At 54.8% G+C, this 13493-nt stretch overlaps 1 protein-coding gene across 1 annotated transcript; it reads left to right on the forward strand.

Annotated features, from left to right (window-relative positions):
- The first annotated feature begins 7554 nt into the window (after positions 1 to 7554).
- Positions 7555 to 13493, forward strand: ELOB (elongin B). Its single transcript, XM_030798910.1, has 4 exons — positions 7555 to 7666; positions 7776 to 7910; positions 9352 to 9457; positions 12792 to 13493. Exons 1-4 carry the CDS (start codon positions 7583 to 7585, stop codon positions 12902 to 12904), a joined length of 438 nt encoding a protein of 145 aa, XP_030654770.1. The 5' UTR covers positions 7555 to 7582; the 3' UTR covers positions 12905 to 13493.

The following is a 13493-nucleotide window of genomic DNA, read 5'->3' on the forward strand; positions in this document are numbered from 1 at the left end:
TTGCGGTGAGCCGAGATTGAGCCACTGCACTCTAGCCTGAGCAACAGAGCGAGACTCTGTCTCAAAAAAAAAAAAAAAAAAAAAAAAAAATTGTAGGTCGTGAGAGAATACATTTAAAGGAGGAGCTTCATGTTTTGTCAAACTGGCTACAATTGAATGAATTTATTATGAGGGTTTTATAGAAGAGCCCTAATGTCAAAAGTACATTGGTGTAAAACTAGAAGTTGGTTTTCTCCGATTTATTTATTTATTTATTTATGAGACGGAGTCTCACTCTGTTGCCCAGGCTGGAGTGCAGTGGCCAGATCTCGGCTCACTACAACCCCTGTCTCCCGGGTTCAAGCAGTTCTCTACCTCAGCGTCCTCAGTAGCTGGGATTACAGGCGCCCATCACCAAGCCTGGCTGATTTTTGTATTTTTATTACAGACAGGGTTTCACCATCTTGGCCAGGCTGGTCTTGAATTCCTGACCTCGAGATCCACCGCCTCAGCCTCCCAAAGTGCTGGGATTACAGGTGTGAGCCACCATGCCAGCCCTATTTATTTATTTTTTGAGGCAAAATCTCACTCTGTTGCCCAGGCTAGATGGAGTGCAGTGGTGCAATCTCGACTCTGCAATCTCCGCCTCCTGGGTTAAAGTGATTCTCATGCCTCAGCCTCCTGAGTAGCTGAGATTACAGGCACCTGCCACCATGCCTGGCTAATTTTTGTATTTTTAGTAGAGATAGGATTTTGCCATGTTGGCCAGGCTGGTCTCGATCTCCTGACCTCAGATGATGCACGCCCCTCAGCCTCCCAAAGTGCTGAGATTACCACACCTGGTCGTGTTTGGATCATTTTCTAAAAGCAGTTGATATCTACATTCAAAAGTTGTTTCTTGGCTGGGTGCAGTGACTCACGCCTGTAATCCCAGGACTTTGGGACGCTGAGGTGGGCGGGTCACCTGAGGTTAGGAGTTCGAGACCATCCTGGCCAACACAGAGAAACCCCGTCTCTACTAAAAATACAGAAACTAGCCAGGCTTGGTGGCGCATGCCTGTAATCCCAGCTACTCAGGAGTCTGGGGCAGGAGAATTGCTGGAACCCAGGAGGCGGAGGTTGCAGTAAGCCAAGATCGTGTGTCATTAGAACCACAGTGAGCCTGGGCGCGGTGGCTCACGCCTGTAATCACAGCACTTTGGGAGGCTGAGGTGGGCAGATCATGAGGTGAGGAGTTTGAGACCAGCCTGACCAACATTGTGAAACCTCGTCTCTACTAAAAATACAAAACTTAGCTGGGCGTGGTGGCACACACCTGTAAACCCAGCTACTCAGGAGGCTGAGGCAGGAGAATCGCTTGAACCCAGGAGGCAGAGGTTGCAGTGAGCTGAGATCACGTCATTGCACTCCAGCCTGGGCATCAAGAGCAAAACTCTGTCTCAAAGAAAAAAAAAAAGAAAGAAAAAGAAACTACAATGAGATGAACAATAAAAGAAATCTCTCCTCAAAGAGCCTCACGCTGTGACCTCAAGTCCCTGAATGAGACAACCACCACCCGCCCACGATGGTGACAGAGTGCTGCTCATGCCTACATTTTGGCCAATCTCTCATCACGGATAGGCTGACTGGAAGGACAACGTTGTTTGTAAAAATCCTCTTTGGGAAGTCATTGGGCTGCGGTGGCTCCAGTCCTTCAATTTCTCCATGAAGAAACCATGCCCTATGGGAACCACACAGTTATTCCAGAAATGGCGCCAGCCTGAAACCACCAGCCCTAACGAGAGACTTTCCACTCGAACCGTCGAGTTGTTTTCCTGGGTTTGCTTCTGCAAATGCTTGGTAAGTGTCCTCCTGGCTGCCCCTGGGAGTGCTAGTCACCCACAGTCTTGTGATAGGAGGGTTCATTGAGCAATACATGCTCAAATAAACTTTCTTTCTTTTTTTTAACTTTTTAATAAATAGAGATGAGGTCTCACTATGTTGCCCAGGCTGGTCCCAAACTCTGAAACTCAAGTGATCCTCCCACCTCAGCCTTCCAAAGTGCTAGGATTACAGGTCTGTGCCACCACACCTGGCCTCAAATAAACTTTCTTATGTTTTAAATTTTTTCAGATAAACTTTTTTTTTTCTTTTTGAGATAGAGTCTTGCTTTCTTGCCCGGGCTGGAGTGCAGTGGTATGATCTTGGCTCACTGCAACCTCCACCTCCCAGGCTCAAGTGATCCTCCTGCCTGGTCCTCCTGAGTAGCTGGGTCTACAGGCACGCACCAGGCTGGAGTGCGGTGGCGTGGTCTCGGCTCGCTGCAGCCTCTGCCTCCCAGCCGTCTGCCTTGGCCTCCCAAGGTGCTAGGATTGCAGCCTCTGCCCGGCCGCCGCCCCGTCTGGGAGGTGGGGAGCGTCTCTGTCTGGCTGCCCATGGTCTGGGATATGAGGAGCGCCTCTGCCTGCCCCCCCCACCCCCATCTGGGATGTGAGGAGCACCTCTGCCCGGCTGCCCCATCTGAGAAGTGAGGAGCGCCTCTGCCTGGCCACCCCATCTAGGAAGTGAGGAGCGCCTCTGCCTGACCGCCCCGTCTGGGAAGTGAGGAGCGCCTCTGCCCGGCCACCCCATCTAGGAAGTGAGGAGCGCCTCTGCCGGGCCGCCCCATCTGAGAAGTGAGGAGCGCCTCTGCCCGGCCACCCCATCTAGGAAGTGAGGAGCCCTCTGCCTGACCGCCCCGTCTGGGATGTGAGGAGCGCCTCTGCCTGACCGCCCCGTCTGGGATGTGAGGAGTGCCTCTGCCTGACGCCCCGTCTGGGATGTGAGGAGTGCCTCTGCCTGGCCACTCCATCTAGGAAGTGAGGAGCGCCTCTGCCCGGCCGCCCCGTCTGGGATGTGAGGAGCGCCTCTGCCCGGCTGCCCCGTCTGGGATGTGGGGAGTGCCTCTGCCCGGCCGCCCCGTCTGGGAGGTCTACCACGGAGGCCAGACGCAGTGTGGGGGCTGGACGTGGTGGCTCACTCCTGTAGTCCCAGCACTCTGGGAGGCTGAGGCGGGTTGATCACCTGAAGCTAGGAGTTCGAGACCAGCCTGGCCAACATGGTGAAATACATGAAAAATACAACAAACCAACCAGCCAACCAACCCAGCAACAACAAAACAGGTCTGCCCTGGAGTCATACTCTAATTTTTTCTATTTTCCTCCCTTTATGATCCTTTATCCCACTTTCTTTTTCTTCCTCTTCCTTCTTGTCAAAGACATAGAGGATTGACTTATTATCATTGATCCATACAAAGTCCCTCTCTCATTTATTTTCTTTCATTCCCACCCCCCATTTCTATTCCCCATCTTCCCATGTGCAACCTTCCTAATATGTTTGATATGCATCTTTTTGTTTGTATTTTTAGAAAATGTTTATTGTTTTGTGTGCAAAAAAAAATTAATTTAAAAAAAGAAACTACAAGGAGCGGTAAATAAACCTGGAGTGTGCAGAGATGTGCTCGCTAAAGTCGGGGCTATTGGTGCCATCGGTAACTGTGAATCCTCTGCCTTAGCCTGCTTACTGACACTATCTTAGTAAAGTGGGCTGCATTCTCAGGACGTGCGGACATTCTATGGGCCTTCTGGGAGACGTCCTGTATGGCCATAAACATTTCGTAATCATAACTGGTGGCCAGCTTAAGATGTGGCTATTTTAGGCTGGGTGGCTCATGCCTGTAGTCCCAGCACTTTGGGAGGCTGAGGCAGGAGGATTGCTTGAGCTCAGTTTGAAACCATCCTGGGCAACATGGTGAAACCCCATCTCTACAAAAACTACAAAAATTAGCCGGATGTGGTGGTGCATGCCTGTAGTCCCAGCTACTCCAGGGGCTGAGGTGGGAGGATAATTTGAGCCAATATCAGGCAACTGCACTCCGGTCTGGGTGACAGAAGGAGACCCTGTCTCAAAAACAAAACGAATGTGGCTATTTTCAGACAGCATGAACCTTATAGCTGCCTTGTGAGTGCTTAGCTACACATTTTAAGATGGAGTCACTCTGGTTGTTTTATTAAACCAGAGGCCTGGTAAGCAGAGGTCCCTAACACTCTCACACCAAAACCACAATCATCAACACAGAAGACTCCTGTGACCAACAGTTGTGGGGGTTTTTCCCCCACATACTAAGCACTGGACATCAGCAGGGTGTCCTCAGTTCAATTCCAACACTATCTGCCCAGTGCCAGCCTCAGGTCCCACAGGTGGGGGCTCACAGGACTGCCTCCCCATTCCCCAGTCGCAAGTTTGGGCTCTGGAACTTCTGACTGACTGGCTTCAGGTTGGCGTTCCCATGACTCTCCTCTGTGGGGTCAATTAATTTGTTAGAGCGATGCACAGAACTCAGGGAAACACTTTCACTGGCTTATTATAAAGGACGTTACAAAGGATCCAGATGAAGCGATGTGCAGGTTGAGGTGCTGGGGAGGGGCCTGGAGCTCCCATTCATCCCTGTGGTGTCACCCTCTGGGGACACACACGAGTTGAACTAACCCTGTCTCCAAACCCTGTTCTGTAGGGTTTTGTCAGCATTCCTTTCCCAGGGAACAGGGCGGGGCCCTCTCTGGGGAGGGTCTTAAGACTCCCAATCAGAAAGGCCCGGGGAAGATTCGAGTCCTGCTTTGGGGCACGTGAAAGGAGGAGACAGATTGTTTCCCAGGTCTAACACACCCAAAAGACACAAGGGCCTTCCCCATCATAACACAACACCCTGTCTGGGGTGGGGAGTGAAGGGAATAAAAAAGGTAGATGGACGCTGGGCGTGGTGGCTCACGCATGTAATCTCAGCATTTTGGGAGGCTGAGGCAGGTGGATAACAAGCTCACGGGTTGGAGACTAGCCTAGCCAACATGGTGAAACCCCGTCTCTACTAAATATACCAAAAATTAGCCGGGCATGGTGGTGCATGCCTGTAATCCCAGATACTCGGGAGGCTGAGGCAGGAGAATCCGGGCGGCAGAGGCTGCAGTGAGCCAAGATCGCGCCATTGCACTCCAGCCTGGGAGACAGGGCAAGACTCCGTCTCAAAAAAAACAAAAGGTAGACGGGAGGGAGCAGAAGACAGCCTGCAAGGCGGATTCTCTGAGTGAAATCTGTGAGGCGGAGAGGTGAAGGCCAGTTGAAGAAAGGAGCCCAGGAGGACATTCCCGTGTGGAGTAGCAGGCGCAGCCAGCCAGCTCCTCTCCACCACTGGACGCTCCCATTCCTTGTAAAGGCCCTTACGGAGAACCTGGACCCCACAAGATCACACTTCCAAAAGTGGAGACCACAGGCTAGGCCAGCGAGTGGCCCTGCTCCGGGAAAATCCCTCCTGACCCCATTCCCACTGCAGGAGGTATTGCTGCATTGAATGACACGACGGCCTGCCATCTCCTCGTGTAGTTATCCCACAGCAAGGACAGCGTCGTGGGGTGTGTGGAGACCCCTCTGGGGGCAAGGACTCGTGCTGGGTCCAGGTGACCTCTGACAGCAGACAGGCACCATTCACTGCACCAGCTGGGGAACTGTGCCACTGCTCACTGAGCATCAGCACAAGAATGCAATTGTTGTACTTATGAGCTGATGCGCGGTGAGGGCAGGCACACTCCCCAACCTCCCAAGGGCTCCACACTGTGTATCCCCACTTCATGGATGGGAACACCCAGGTGGAGGCCCCGGGCTTTGCCAGTAAGAACTGGGGTTTGAACCCAGTGATCTGCTTTCTGGAGGACAGGCACCATCCTTAAGAGGATGGTGACTCCTGGTTTCTGGTGGACATCCTGAGCTGGGGCATCAGCTGTGACGGTCCCCACAGGCGAGGTGTCCACTCCTGGTCTCTGCAGATGAAGCCCGGATGGAGTAGGGATCCAGGCGTCTCCCTGTGGAGACGGCCCCTCCTGTACCTACACCCCTTGACTTCTGCGTGGGCTGCTGGGCTACCTGAGAACTTCCTGGCCCCCACTGTCCACACTCTTCCTTCGCTCTCCCTCCACATAAGCACAGTATTTAAAGTTGCCAGCTCTATGTACGTAAAGACATTGGGATTAATTAACTGGAGACAGAGTCTCACTCTGTCGACAGTCTGGTGTGCAGTGGCGCGATCTCGGCTCACTGCAACCTGCGCCTCCGGGTTCAAGCAATCCTCCTGCCTCAGCCTCCCGAGTAGCTGGGACCACAGGCGTGCACCACTATGCCCACCTAATTTTGTTTGTATTTTTAGTACAGACAGGGTTTCACCGTGTTGGCCAAACTGGTCTTGAACTTCTGGGCTCAAGTGATCCACCCCCCCTCAGCCTCCCAAAGTGCTGCGATTACAGGCGTGAGCCACCGCACCCAGCCAGACACTGAGACTGAGAAAGAAATTTTAGCCTGGCCAAGAGCTCTTTCCAGCAATTACGTGTCCAATGCCTCATGACTCAAGTCATGGAGAAGAGACAGGTTCTGCAGGGGCTGGGGTGCTGAGGACCCTGGGAGCAGGGGTAGGGGCTGCAGTGAAGGAAGTCACACGAGGGAAGGGACTTTGGAGGACTCCCCAGGGAGGAGCCAGATGCCACAAGTCAAAAGCAGCAATAACTAGAATTACAGCTTAGAAAACACAAATGCAGCGCTAAGACTTGCCGAGGTTCTACACAGTTCAAAAACTGTTCCTCTCCCATCTAGAACAGGAGGAAACTGGGCTTTGATGAGGTTAACGGCCCATGGCCGCAGTCAGCAGCGGAGCCCAGGGTTGCTCCTTAGCCACTCTAGATGCCGAGGCAGCAATGGCACCTCCACGTTCCACCCACTCTCAAAAGCCCTCAAAGCGCAGCTCGGATGGCTGCAGGGCGGTTTGGCGTCCAGGGCCACCCTCTGGCTCATCTCTCGAACGCCGCCTCCGACACCCGCCCAGCACGACCCAGCCTGGGGTGTCTCTCTGCAGGGGAGAGGTCAAGTGGGGGGGCTCTCGCTCTCGTGTAAATGCAACTTGGGGCGATGCAGGATAGTGTCCGGCATTCAGGAAAAAAGGGCCTTGGTGGAAAGAACGGCCAGCCAGGAGAATCAAGTCTCTAGGCCTTTTCAGAGCCGAAACGCAGCCAAGCGGGAAGGCGGACAGGCGCTCAGGGCTCCTGGGGCAAGGAGCTGCCCCTTCCCTCCTGCTGCGGAGAGCGGTCGCCAACCGCTCCCGTGCCTCCTCTTCTAGCCCAAGGAGTTCGCCCGCGTCATCCCTAAGCCCAACAGCAGCCCCCAGGGCTCCTCACAGGTCATAAGCCCCTCTGCGCCGCGACAGTCCTCGCATCCAGCCCGCGGCTGGGAGCTGGGGTGACTGTCCCCGGCACGGCGGCCAGAAGGCCCCAAATGCGGAGCCTGCCCAAGATGGCGGCCACGACTACCTGCGACAAGGCGGACCCGAGCTCGCTGTGCCCGAGCTTGGAGCCCGCCGGACCGCACCAACACGGGAACCTCCCCTCTGCCACTCCCGAGACGGCGTCACCGCCTCCAACAGCCATCCCCGCCGTCGAGATGGCGGCCGCACGCCCCTCGGTACCTCCCGCTTCCAGATCACTTAAAATGGCGGCGGCTGCGGGGCGGCACGGGGCGGGGCTGCGCCGGGGGAGGCGGGGCGGCGCGGGGCATGCTGGACCACGCGCGGGCTGCCGGGAACGGGGCGGAGCGCGGCTGCGCCGGCGCGTCGAGGGGAGAGGCAGCCGCCGCGATGGTGAGCGGGCGTGGGGGAGGGGCGGCCGGGCCGGGCCGGGGGCGGCGGGGGGCGGCTGGGCCGCGCGGGGGGCCCGGGCTTCGTGCTCACGCCGGCCCGCCGCCCCCAGGACGTGTTCCTCATGATCCGGCGCCACAAGACCACCATCTTCACGGACGCCAAGGAGTCCAGCACGGTGTTCGAACTGAAGCGCATCGTCGAGGGCATCCTCAAGCGGCCTCCTGACGAGCAGCGGCTGTACAAGGTGGGTCCCGCGGGCGGGCCGAGGGGAGCGGGTACCCAGCGCCGGGCACGGGGCTGACGCCTACGCTGTCCGCGATGTAAACAGTGGCGGCCGGCGACGCCTGCGGGCTCTCGAGCCGCGGGACTGGGACATCCGTTGTGCGGGTGAAGCGCGAGCTGCGCTCGCCGCGGGGATCTCCGGTCCGGGGGCGATGTTTAGACCTCGTGCCGGGCCCCGGGCGCCGAGGGCACCGTGGCATCCAACCCCTGCAACGGTATCGCCCGCGCCGTGCAGTTGGCGAAATTGAGGTTCGGCTTGGTCGCTTAACCAGCCGAACGTCATTGGCAGCGCCAGGGTTCGAACCACGACCCCTTAATCCCCACCCTTCTTCGCAGGCCCATCGGAATCACGCTGTCCCCCCGGACACTCCTTGGGGTGGAGGGTGGGGGACTCAGTTAATGCAAAGAAAGTCAGGTCCCACTCGTTCTTCACCAAGCAACCGTTTGTTATTACCTCCCGACCTCCTGCTGATGTTCTGGAAGCCCCCCTTTCCCCTTGCAAGCGAACTGAGATTATTCAGGCAGAATGGCTTGGGGTTTGGGGTCTGCATTGGGGAATCAGATGCATCAGCCTCTGATTTACGTCTCCCAACATCGTGAGGTTGTCGCCTAAGTGCATTGATCAGATTCTAGAGCTGGAAACTGGGAAACTGACTTTTAGCTCCAGGCTCAGAGCTTCAGCTCCCATGGTCTCTAAAGGCCTTTCCTCACTGATAACTACTGGGACTTAGCGAATATTAAATAACCGTGCCTGTGCATGTCCTGTCCCGTGTGCCACATGTCTACTTAGTGCTTTATGTTTCTTCTTAGCTCATTGAAACCCTCTGGTGGCCCTGCGAATTGAGAATTCTAGTAATTCCTAGTTTACAGATGAGGAAACTTTGCATCAAAAGGCTCAACTACCAGTCAGCCGTGGTGGCGTGGTCCTGTAGTGCCAGCTACTCTGAAGGCTGAGGCAGGAGAATTGCTTGAGCCCAGGAGTTCCAAGCTGGAGGGGGCTATGATAGCGCTTATGTTGGGTCTGTGCCACTGCACGCCTGAGCAACATAGTGAGACCCTGTCTCTAAAATAAAAAAATGTTCAAATGCCTAGTCCAGGGTGACAGAGCTGGGGTTGAAACCCAGGTCTGCCTATCTCCAGATTAGTTCAGTGGCTCCTCAAATTAGATTTGCCTGGAGAATTTGGATAAAACCGGATTCTAAAGCCCCACCCTGGGAGGTTTTGATTTAGAAGTTCTTGGATATAACCCAGGAATCTGTGTATTTGACAAGCAGCGTGGTGGTCCTGGGCCACACTGAGGGAACTCTTTCTTCCCTCCTCTGACTTCCCGTGTAGTTGCTGGTCAGAGGTCTTGGGACTTGCCCCACATGGGGCGTCTCCCAAGATCCTGCTTCTCTCCTCAGGATGACCAACTCTTGGATGATGGCAAGACACTGGGCGAGTGTGGCTTCACCAGTCAAACAGCACGGCCACAGGCCCCAGCCACAGTGGGGCTGGCCTTCCGGGCAGGTGAGAGGCCCACCACCCACTGGGCTGGGTGGTAGCCAAGCAGGTTGGGAACACTGTTCCAAAGAGGGTCATCAGGGAGCCTGGAGTTGAAGCCTTCAGGGCAGTGTCTTCCTCGTGCCTAAAGGGCTGGCAATATCCTTTCACAATGTGTTTGTTTCCTCTTTTTTTTTTTTTTTTTTTTAAAGAAGCAACCAAATGAGATGCTTACAGCAACCAAAGCTTATTTCCCGAAGCCAGCTCACATTTACAGGAGGCTGACTGAGTGCCTGGCTCTGTGCTCTGCATGTTACTCTATGTGTGGCTTCCACTGCCCTGTCTCATCCTCTCAGTAGCCCTGGGAGGTCCACATACCATCATCCGTGTTCTGCAGATGAGGACACAGGTTTACCGGCAGTCACGTAGGGAGCCACGGTTAGGATGCTGGCTGCCGGGCCCTTGCTGGAGTCAGACATCATGCCAGGCTCTATGCTGTGTATCACCGAATCCCTTTGCATCTGTGTGTGGCTGAGATTTGGATTTTGCCAGTTTTCAGGTTCAGTAAAGTGAGCATGGGGAGGTTAGGTCACCTGCTGGGACTGCCACATCTAGGTTTCAGATCCAGAGCCTGTGCTTCCATCAGCCATACCCCACCCCTGCCCAAGCTTTAGAAACCTGGGGATTAGGGAGTGGTTTACTACTCGCCAAGATATCTTCTTCCACCCAAGGGAAAGGGAGGGGAGATTTAAACTATTTTGTCTCTGGGAACTTGAAGAGAGGTTATAGAGCTGTGTTTTCACAGCTGTGGACCCAGCAGCTGTGTGGATGGCTGAGAAAACTTGGATAAAGTTATAAGGAATTATTATTTTTCTGCCTGTAAGGGAACATAGCAAAGGCTGAAGAGGAAGAGTACAGTCCTAGCTCCACCTTTCTGTTCCATAAGTTCAGGCTAGGCCTCAGTCTCAGCAGCTATATCCTCTGGCCAGCTACCTTGCCCTCCTGCCCGTCCTGGCCCCAGTGTTCCCTTCTCCTTAAAGGGGTGTGATGAGACTGGCTTCACAGCAAGGTGGTGTGAGTCCTCATGCACCCCAGGTCTGGCATGCTGCCATTGCCCAACAGATCGGAAGCTTCAGAGCCTTTCTGTGGGCTCTTTCTGCCGAGATGGTGATGTTAAGAGTCAGGTGCAGGGCTGGCACAGACATACAGGTTGTGCCCTGTACATGGGTGCATTTTTTTTGTTGTTGTTTCTGAGACAGAGTCTCACTCTGTTGCCTAGGCTGGAGTGCAGTGGCGCCATCTCAGCTCACTGCAGCTGCCGCCTCCCGGGTTCAAGCGATTCTCCTGCCTCAGTGGCCTGAGTAGCTGGAATTACAGGCACGTGCCACCACGCCCAGCTAATCTTTGTATTTTTAGTAGAGATGGGATTTCACTGTGTTAGTCAGGCTGGTCTCAAACTCCTGACCTCAGGTGATCCGTCCATCCCAGCCTCCCAAAGTGCTGGGATTACAGGCCTGAGCCTCGGCGCCTGGCCCAGGGGTGCCTGTCTGAAGAGAGCAAGTGAGTGCCAAGAGTATCTGGTCTGCTTCCTGAACCGAAGCTGAGCTGCATTCCCCCAGAAGTGTCCCTTTCTCTAATTGCAACAGTGGTACCCCTAGAGGTTTGCTGTGACTTGGAAGATACTGATAGACCCATTTTGCAGATGAGAAAATCAAGGCTAAGGAAGGTGACTTGTTTTTCTCCCACAACCCCTAATATGGCATGGAATGTGGTGGTGACTCTGGAGCCCAGGTCACATCATCCCTCTTGCAGGTGATGGCTGTCTTGATAGGGGGCACAGCATGGGCTGTCAGCTCTTTGCTTCCCCATGGACTGCTTGCAGAAACACACTTCTGGGTGCAGCTCAACCCGTCATCATGTTGTTCCCAGGCCTTGAATGGGTGCTCCACCCTCCACCTCTCCCCTCCCCCAAGCTTACCACTCAAGGAGATAAGATGACAGTGTTTCAAATCAAATGTTAAAGGGCATTGTCCGGGCTCATCACGAAAGAATGAGGGAGGTAGCGAAGGCACGAATTGTCACAGGTTTATAGCTTGGAAGATGCATTAGATTGAGCTGCGTCAGTTTCTGAACCTCGGCACAGTGGGCACATTGGGCTGGATTGCTGTGTGGGTTGCCTTGTGCACCATAGCACGTGGAGCTGTATCCCAGGCCTCTACCCACTAGATATCGCTGGAGCACCCCACCTCCCCAGTTGTGACTGCCACAACTGTCATCAGGCATTCCAGATTTCCCTGGGATGCCTGATCAGTTGAGAACCCTGAGCCAAGCAGAGATGGGTCTCCTAGCTGGAAGAAAGCACAGGAGAAAAGCTGTGGGTTTGTTTGCTATGTGTTGGGGTGACAGTAGGAACAAGACAGGGAAGGCGTTTGCCTTCCTGGAGCCAGTCAAAAGGGCAGTTTGTCCAGTGCTAAGTGCCCCTATGCCCAGACTGTCAGGATGTCTTGACTTTTGGGGGTGGGTGGACTGGAGGTTCATCTGAGGAGGTGACCTGAGTTGGACCCTGAAAGTCCAGAAGCAGCCAGCCATTCCGAGTGCTGGGACCAGCAAGTGCGAAGGTCTGAGTTAGGAAAGAACTTACAGAACATAGAAAGCCAGAGCCTGAGAGCATGGGAGGCAGAGGGAGAGACAGACAGCAAGGACTTGATGGTATTCAGGGCATGATGGGAAGCCACTGGATGGTTTTAAGCAGGGGAGGAATAGTCTAGTTTGATTTTTTTTTTTTTTTTTGAGACGGAGTCTTGCTGTGTTGCCCAGGTTGGAGTGCAGTGGCGCGATTTCAGCTACTGCAAGCCCCGCTTCCCGGGTTCACGTCATTCTCCTGCCTCAGCCTCCCAAGAAGCTGGGACTACAGGCACCCGCCACCATGTCAGGCTTTTTTTTTTTTTTTTTTTTGTATTTTCAGTAGAGACCGGGTTTCACTGTGCTAGCCAGGATGGTCTTGATCTCCTGACCTCGTGATCTGCCCATCTCGGCCTCCCAAAGTGTGTGAAGGGAACAAGGAGATATATTCTGGGTGAAGGGTGATGCTGGCTGCAGATGGTCAGCCCTCAGACTCACTAGTGGACGTGGAAGATGAGGAAAGGGGCCCCAGCATGGTCAGTGGGAAGGGCTGGGGACCTTCAGGTTGGGCCCACGGAGGGTAGCTGGAACAGGGAGGTCAGCGCTGTGGAGACCAGCCGTGTGGACGAGCGTTTGCATGGAGATCCCCAAAGCTGCAGATGATCACATGTGAACACCAAGGCCCCAGCTGGGGCAAGAGTTGGGATACCCCCCTCCAGCTCTGCTCCTTCCCCCACAGATGACACCTTTGAGGCCCTGTGCATCGAGCCGTTTTCCAGCCCGCCCGAGCTGCCCGATGTGATGAAGCCCCAGGACTCGGGAAGCAGTGCCAATGAACAAGCCGTGCAGTGAGGACCCCCAAGAGGCCCATTTCCCCCAATAAAAGAGATTTGGGAGTCTGCCTGGTTGCTGCCTCTTTTTCCCGCCCCTCCCTGGGATGGGTCCCACTCCCTGTGGGCTCCTTTGGGGGCTTGTGCTTGGCAGTTCCTGTGCTGTCCTGCCTCCCAGACCCTGGGACCCTGGCTGAGAACTTGGCCCAGCCTGCTGCTTAAAGGCACCATGGGGACCTGGGTTGCCCTGAGACCCAAGCCATTGTTAGCAGCTAGCCAGCCACATCAACCACTCCAGGGGGAGGGGAGGACTGGGAGGGACACAAAGACCTGAGCCAGCCTCAGGGACAAGAGATTCCAGTTTTAGGCCTTTTTCCTTCTAAGCGCCCCCCACCCCCATAGCCTACATGTCCACTCCTATGGGCCTCTTGTCCTGAGGACGATGGCCAAGAGCAGAAACAAAAGCTGGAGCCAGTGTCCTGGTTTGACAGCATGTTCAATGAGGGAACCCCAAGGTGGACCCACACAGGTCCACCCACACTGGGGGCTGTAATCAGGGAGGGAAGTGGCTGCCCCCTTACCACACCTTTAATAAACAGTCTACAGACCCA

This window comes from Nomascus leucogenys, chromosome 18, assembly GCF_006542625.1.
Source record: "Nomascus leucogenys isolate Asia chromosome 18, Asia_NLE_v1, whole genome shotgun sequence".
Classification (NCBI taxonomy): domain Eukaryota; kingdom Metazoa; phylum Chordata; class Mammalia; order Primates; family Hylobatidae; genus Nomascus; species Nomascus leucogenys.

What these genes read in the sequence shown, in the direction of transcription:
- ELOB (XM_030798910.1), top strand. Translation starts at nt 7,583, where the DNA reads ATGCTGGACCACGCGCGGGCTGCCGGGAACGGGGCGGAGCGCGGCTGC. An exon ending in ACGAGCAGCGGCTGTACAAG is followed by an intron (nt 7,911 to 9,351) that starts GTGGGTCCCGCG and finishes TTCTCTCCTCAG; the next exon opens with GATGACCAACTCTTGGATGA. An exon ending in GGGGCTGGCCTTCCGGGCAG is followed by an intron (nt 9,458 to 12,791) that starts GTGAGAGGCCCA and finishes CTTCCCCCACAG; the next exon opens with ATGACACCTTTGAGGCCCTG.